Source organism: Aulonocara sp. 'chitande type north' Nkhata Bay, linkage group LG5 (genome assembly GCF_057382095.1).
Source record: "Aulonocara sp. 'chitande type north' Nkhata Bay isolate Kocher_YH1m ecotype deep benthic linkage group LG5, A_spYH_male_GT1.1, whole genome shotgun sequence".
NCBI lineage: Eukaryota > Metazoa > Chordata > Actinopteri > Cichliformes > Cichlidae > Aulonocara > Aulonocara sp. 'chitande type north' Nkhata Bay.
In genome coordinates this window covers 13,227,872-13,235,571 of record NC_141348.1, presented here as the reverse complement: position 1 = coordinate 13,235,571, position 7,700 = coordinate 13,227,872, and the positions used below count along the sequence as shown (strand labels likewise).

The window sequence follows — 7,700 nt, the reverse complement described above, 5'->3', positions numbered from 1 at the left end:
TTGTTAAATATATCTCTTTATTCCAAATAAAAAAGGCTTTTAAAGGCAGATAAAATATTTACAGTGTAAATGCAGGTCCTCAGAGGTAGAAGTCAGGATACTTGTAGGGTGAGAGACATTTGGATTTGCCTTCCATGATGGTAATACATGACAGGTTCGGCAAACAGGGGCAGGTATGATGAAGCCTTTTGCCAAAGAAGGGAACCTAGAGGGAGAGAATTATGAGGTGCTGGTTACAGGTTCGTCAGCCATAATGGATGGTTGGAAAACAGAGGCAGAGGCGTTGTTTTACGGCCTCCTGTGTGAATTTCTGCCGCCTCTTCTCATGCCCTCCTGCATCATCACTGACACCAGCAGTCAGGCTGTTATAGAAACTCTCACCTTGTGGCTCAGAGGATGACAGTCCTCTCCTTCCTGTCCCATGGGCGTACACATACGCAGGCTGCGAATCCACAAACTCACTGCACAGCACATCCCTCCTCCACACTGGGAGTCCCTTTCACAGGCCTACAAACACACACACACACACACACACACACACACACACACACACACACACACACACACACACACACACACACACACACACACACACACACGTACTACGTATGAAAAAGACAGCTCGATTTTGTCAGGTGTGTAAAAGTTCTGCAAACACCCATCAGTGTTTTCTCCAGTCTAATCAAAGGAAAGATGTACTGACTTTATGTAATTATAGCATGCACACATAAAAAATGCAGTCAAGCAGAATTATGGTAGCGTTAACAGGAAAAGGCTGGCGAGAAATGTGATAGCAGCTGAGGCGCGATTACACACTGCAGTGCATTGTGCTGTATTTTGAGCGTGTGATTACACTTGCAGTCATACCTCAGCAAAACAAAAAAAAAGCTTTAGAACTGCTGGTGATTTTACCGCTTGGAGTGTAGAGCTGAGAAGCTGAGTGACAGCTCTCGCTTTAGATGAGATGAAGGGAACACAATGAAGAGGAACAGAAGTGATTTCATGTGACAGATGCGGATGGAAATCACTTTCTGTTTCATGGCTGCGCGCTCCTCTCTCAATTCACAATGAGCGACACAGAGAGAGAGGGCTGTGGTGACAGACAGGGCTGTTTTATTGGAAGGGTGTGGATGTAAGATTTGACTCGGATAGCAAAATGATCAAAAAGGATGCAGAGGCATTGGAGTTTAGAAATGAAATGAGTTTATTAATGGAAAAACTGGTCATCAACCGCCATGCTTCAGAATCTGAAATGACACACAGTATGTGTAATTGGTCATTTAGGTGTTGTTATTGTTATATATGGATGCTTTGCTTTGCTGGGTGGTCAGATACAAGGAATATTTTGTCTTTGATTTTTTTTCTATTACAGTATTAAAAATGCAAATTAATGTATATATAACATACATTTACATATTCTATTAACAGATTTTTCTTATCTATCTATCTATGGGGATGAATTGTCAGATGAAAAAAAATACAAGTGAATGATAAATGTCACAATGAAGAACTATGTATTTTATATCTACCTGTGTGCATGTGTATGTGTGTGTAGATAGACAGATATAGATAAAGATATTTGAAGTGTTTGAAGTTTGATATGTATAGATAACCCTATATTGCCCATTATTACAAGGCTAATTTGTAGCAGCGTCCATGAAAAACTATCAAAGAAAAACAAAGCATCTGCCTAATCGTTTTATTTACCCATGAAGTATGTACCTGTTTGGCTGTACTTACCCCTGTGATTACGGCTGAAGATCCGTGGGACACAAACAACAGCGAGAAGAGCAGTAAGAAGAAAGACCTCATGATGAAGCGATGTCTTTGTGTTCCTGTGCCCGCCAGGGTTACAAGTAAGGATGCTGAGGCTGATGGACCTTCCTGCATGTGCATCCGTCACAGACTGCAAAGCCAAGTGGCCTCCAAATCCGTGTGTTGAGGGCTGGCATTGGTTTATAAACCCAGCCCGCCATTCAGAAACTCCGTGACTCACTCACACAGCACTGCCTTGGAGGACTTTTTTTTTAAAGAAAGAAAGAAAGAAAGAAAGATAAATTGTCCAAGAATGTCCCTTCCTTTATTTGTTCTGACGGTGCTCTGTGCCTGCATTATTATTTCACATTCTCAGGTTATGTTGCCTTCGTACATGCTAAAGCTGGGCAGAAATCAATACAAAACCGTAGTAGCATTGTTGTAGTTTTGTGTCACGTTCTTCACAATTTTCCTTTTCAGATTGCAAGGCCACAGTTATAAAATGTCCTTTTCAACCAACTCGCAACGCAGTTCACAATAAAAGCCACCGTCGTTCATGGACGAGAATTTTTGAGATACTGAAATAAAAAATCTCTGGAGTTGTACAGTTTGCAGATTATTTTAAACTGCGATTTCTATTACAGAAGTAATACAAGGATAACAGGTGTCATTAAAATGTATTAAGTACTTGTATTCCAGTAGTTCAGCTTGATGCGAATATCAACCTGACCAATCCCACAACGTCTGTGTGGTTTAAATAATGTGAAATTTAAAAAATGTGATGAGAAAAGTCCTCTGCGTCTATACTGAAAAAGTTTTAATTCTTTGTGTTGTTTTCGGGACAAATTAAGACACATGGTGACAAAACAACACCTTGTGTTCTGAAAACCTGTTAACTTCTGACTTTATGATCTTGTAGACTGCAACACAACAGCCACTCAGACAGCTAATAAATAACTGAAATACGCTTTGACTGAAGTGCTCCATAATAGCACTTAATCTTTTGGAAGCTATATTCACTTCATAATTATTTAATCAGTTTGTATTGTTAAGACATTTGAAAAAGCTGATTATTGGCTAAAGTAAATTTTGAAGGCTGATGTGGAGCAGCATTTCAAACAAGTGCAGATGGACCGGGCAGGCATCCTGTGGAGGCCTTGGTTTAGTGTACGGTAGAAACGACTGTGTGCAATCGCCTGAAGTCACCGGAGCACAGGAACCCGACTGACATGGCCAATCAACGCTCGGCGAGCTAAATCTGTCTTCATCACAACTCTGCAGACTGACACTGATGACTGACTCACACTGGTAGACATGCAACGAAGTGCCAGAAATCTATTGTTCCTGTTACAATCATTGCAATGAACAATTCAAATCCCATTAAGTCAGATTAGTTTTATAGCATAAAAAACAACAGTTCCCATCCACCCATCTGTCCAGCCATTCATACATACACACATCCGGACTTACAGCAAACTTAGCATCACCCATTGAAGGAAACGGTTTCCAGGGCCTACTCCGTGGATCGGCTTCCTCCGAGGCGTGGACGTCTATCAGCAGAGAATGTACCTTCACCTATCAGCAGAGAATGTCCCTTAGTCTGTAACACAGTCAAATATATTCTCAAGTAATATTCAAGCATGCCATTCAGCGTGTTAGTACGAGCTCGGGAGCAGCTTGGGAGAACAAGAAAACAGAGACTGCTTTAGATTGTCTTCCCAAAGTGACTCAACTTTATTCACAAGTACGACAGTTTATATAGAGGGTAAAATTCATGAGACAGCAGATTTATCAGTTTAAACCAGTACAGACCAAGATAAGGGAGCGTCTTCCTGCCCTTGGGTGAAGAAGCATCCTTTGTGTAGTTTATTAGTTCAGCTACAATTGTGATTATCTCAGCGACATATTTTCAAGGCACAAAACGAAGAGTTCTTTCATTAGTGAAATCTGAAACAAACCATTTGGCCTTCAACAGGCGTCTAAAAGATTAAGAAACTAATGTAGCTGAGGGAGTGATCTCTGTGGTATTTCAACCTTGTACCAGCCTGTGATTCTCACACATCAATTCTTGGGTCAAAGAGAAAAACACTGAAACAAAGGGGCCTTATTGAATGACAGAGTTTTCCTGTATAATGTCACTATAAAACAATATCCAGTAAATGCTACCATGGTACTAAAATACCTAACACCCATCAATCTTTATACAAGTCTTTAGATTGTTGGAGAAACCAGAAGTAGTTAGACAGAACCAACACAGGTATATGCAGCCACGCTGACAGGCTGTGGGCCCAAATGGATAAAATGAATAAATATGAAGAAATACTGGAGACTAAAAAGTCTTTTATACCCAAAACTACTCCGTCTCAGTGAAGTGTGTTACAGCAAAGTTAGGAGGACAGCTTTCTGTTATCTCCGACAGCACTGGGATTGTCATTCATCTGCATTTTTGTTTTTTTTCCCCAGACTTACACAGAAAGCCACAAGTATAGAGTCTTATTCTTCAGAGAAATCAAAACTCCACAGTTCGTTATTCTTAAACATTCAAGTTCGAATGACAATTTAATGCACCCATTAGTTGACGTGCATATTTTAAAACCTTGAAAATACACTTTATTTGCTCCGATCGCTTCCATAGATAAATGCCTGGCTGGAGGCTTTTGCTCCTCAAAAAGGAAATAAAATACCAGAAAGTGCGAACATGAAGAACAGAGCAGTTAAAGGTCACAACTATTTATGCTCTCATAGCTGCAGAATAGCAGCATTTTCTGCTTTGGAAAGTTGTTTTTTTCTTCATTCAGTTTTCGTACATATTGTTCTGAAAGAAAAGGAAAAGTTGAATACACAAGAGGGGCCAAGGGCAAAAGAGGAATAAAATTCATTTATCTGGTCTCGATATTATGGAATGATTTGATCTTTCTTTTAATTTTATTTATTTATTCATTCATTGTTAATCTGCTTGGTCTCATATGCTTCTGATCATTCCAAGTAATTCAAGTATGATCCCCTAAAATGGCATCAATTTAAGTGGCAACTAACATAACCATAATCATAAAGGTTGCCTTGCTACCACATCCTTCCTGAATATCTTTGCAAACTCACACCACTGAAGTACGTCATGCAAAGACGGCGTCCTGGATGAAATCAGTGCTTGTATCTTTGGTTAAAAGGGTAGCAAGACACGAGCATTTGGCAGCCTGACAGGCAGGCTCGACATCTTCAGCTTCTCATCGTGTCAGCAGAGATTATTGACTGTTGGGGCCAAACCCCCACTCCTTATTGCGGCGTCTGTTTTTACACTAATGGTTATGATCTAATGAAGAAGGAGAGCCATGACGGAGCGCTTACATCCTTGATAAAAAACAGTTGCCTTGGCAGCTATCCCACAGCAGAGAGCTGTGGGATAAATCATGAAAACCGTGATGTTCTCAAGTGGAAATGCACAGACATGTTGGATATTGCGTGCTGCAGAACAGCTAGAGCCGTTGTTGTTGCTGCTGATTTCTGTCACCCTCTAACTCTGTTTGTTATCTCCAATCTCCCTACATACATAGACATGCAGAAAGGACACATGCCATAAGATTATGGGGTTTATGCGAACACCCGAGTCCTTCTGCCAGAGCATGCTATCAGAGGATCAGTACTTTGGATGACATAATGTTACTGCTGTTATTTCTCCATGCTCGCAGCACGCCTCTCCTCTTATTTTACAACACGCACGTGACAGAATCCCTCATTCACACATAATCTGATGGGGATTTTTTCACCAGATTACACGATCCTTTTGTTCGGGGATTCATGTTGGCCGAATGTGAGTGGGACAGTCCCACTGAACAGATTAGGCAGGAGTATAAGCATGTGGGCTTTTCACTTTTTAAATATATAATATAATATATATATATATTTTTAATATACTAGCATTTACTGCAGAGTATAATGCGATCAAACTCACCCCCAGACATACATGATTCGATATTAGTGTTAATAAGCAGGTCAACTACTATATATATATATATATATATATATATATATATATATATATATATATATATATATATATATATATATATATATATATATATATATATATATATATATATATATATATATATATATAAAAAAAACACCCAGCGCGCCCCTGCGGGCAGTTTATCCTTCAAGCTCGGGTCCTCTACCAGAGGCCTGGGAGCTTGAGGGTCCTGCGCAGTATCTTAGCTGTTCCCAGGACTGCGCTCTTCTGGACAGAGATCTCCGATGTTATTCCCGGGATCTGCTGGAGCCACTCGCCTAGCTTGGGAGTCACCGCACCTAGTGCTCCGATTACCACGGGGACCACCGTTACCTTCACCCTCCACATCCTCTCGAGCTCTTCTCTGAGCCCTTGGTATTTCTCCAGCTTCTCGTGTTCCTTCTTCCTGATATTGCTGTCATTCGGAACCGCTACATCGATCACTACGGCCGTCTTCTTCTGTTTGTCTACCACCACTATGTCCGGTTGGTTAGCCACCACCATTTTGTCCGTCTGTATCTGGAAGTCCCACAGGATCTTAGCTCGGTCATTCTCCACCACCCTTGGGGGCATCTCCCATTTTGACCTCGGGACTTCCAGGTTATACTCGGCACAGATGTTCCTGTACACTATGCCGGCCACTTGGTTATGGCGTTCCATGTATGCCTTGCCTGCTAGCATCTTGCACCCTGCTGTTATGTGCTGGATTGTCTCTGGGGCATCTTTACACAGCCTGCACCTGGGGTCTTGCCTGGTGTGATAGACCCCAGCCTCTATGGATCTTGTACTCAGAGCTTGTTCTTGTGCTGCCATGATTAGTGCCTCTGTGCTGTCTTTCAGTCCAGCTTTGTCCAGCCACTGGTAGGATTTCTGGATATCAGCCACCTCCTCTATCTGCCGGTGGTACATACCGTGCAGGGGCCTGTCCTTCCATGATGGTTCCTCGTCTCCCTCCTCTTTCTTGGGTTTCTGCTGCCTGAGGTATTCACTGAGCACTCGGTCAGTGAATATATATATATATATATATATATATATATATATATATAAACCAAATTAACGCTTTTATCGTCATCATCATTTCACAATCGGGCAAAGCAGCTCAGCAGCTCACCTTGTTCCCACACATTCTTTCATGCAGTAGTAAACTGGCAGAGCGTAGAATTTATCCTTGGCCATCAAAATAACAGCAAAGAATTGAGCATACAAAAACTGAAGGGCATGCACGCAGCTGCAGATAGTGTGTCGTGGAAAATTGCTCTGAATCACTCTATCAAGGTAGTGAAGTTCAAGTTTATACTTTGTTCGCTTCTAAACTAAATGATGGAAAAACATTTTAGAACCTCCTCATTTGCTTCTGACCTTCTCTAATTAAAATAGATGTGAGGCAAGAATGTCACCATATAAAAGACAAAGCCCTTCTGTTGGATTTCATTTCTTGTTTTTGAGTAACTGGTCCATGGGTCCAGAATACATTCAAAAACATGTTCATTTCTCATGAAAAAATAAATAAAAGGATAAATAAATAAAACACTGTTGCCTTCCATTGTCGCTCAAGGTTAAAATAAATCTATTCTCAGGGATGTGGTTGCGTTTTCCTCCCACTAAAAGGTACCCGGCTCACACCTCAAACCTTTGTGACAGTCTAATATGATAGAAGTTCAAGCAGTTTTGGGCGAATGCAACATGTAGCAGGAGATAGTTGACTTCAATTGCATTCTCGCTATTGGCCTGGTATACCATCAATAAGGCAGCACAGTGTAACAGTTCAGTAGTTGTTAATATACTTCTCTCCAACTCTCCAACTCATGTACTAGAAAGCTAACATTTTCTTTTTCTTATGTTAGCTATGACACAGGTTTATTTAGAAGTTGCAAAGAAATGACTTCATGTTGACAGTTTCCAATGAAAGTCAAAAATTGGATTTACAGTCAGAAATGTC

General features: G+C 40.8%; 1 protein-coding gene across 1 annotated transcript; it reads right to left on the bottom strand.

The window, feature by feature from the left end:
• Positions 1-3,876, bottom strand: prok2 (prokineticin 2). Its single transcript, XM_086291385.1, has 4 exons — positions 3,226-3,876; positions 1,741-2,019; positions 382-507; positions 1-205 (listed from the first exon to the last, which is right to left on the bottom strand). Exons 2-4 carry the CDS (start codon positions 1,894-1,896, stop codon positions 80-82), a joined length of 408 nt encoding a protein of 135 aa, XP_086147511.1. The 5' UTR covers positions 1,897-2,019; positions 3,226-3,876; the 3' UTR covers positions 1-79.
• Between the last annotated feature and the right edge of the window lie 3,824 nt (positions 3,877-7,700).

Bases quoted from the DNA above. Each gene is read 5' to 3' on its own strand.
- prok2 (XM_086291385.1), bottom strand. From the start codon at position 1,896: ATGCACATGCAGGAAGGTCCATCAGCCTCAGCATCCTTACTTGTAACC. The intron at 508-1,740 runs GTAAGTACAGCC...GTGTGTTTGTAG, and splicing joins CTTCAGCCGTAATCACAGGG to GCCTGTGAAAGGGACTCCCA. The intron at 206-381 runs GTGAGAGTTTCT...CTCTCCCTCTAG, and splicing joins GTCATCCTCTGAGCCACAAG to GTTCCCTTCTTTGGCAAAAG.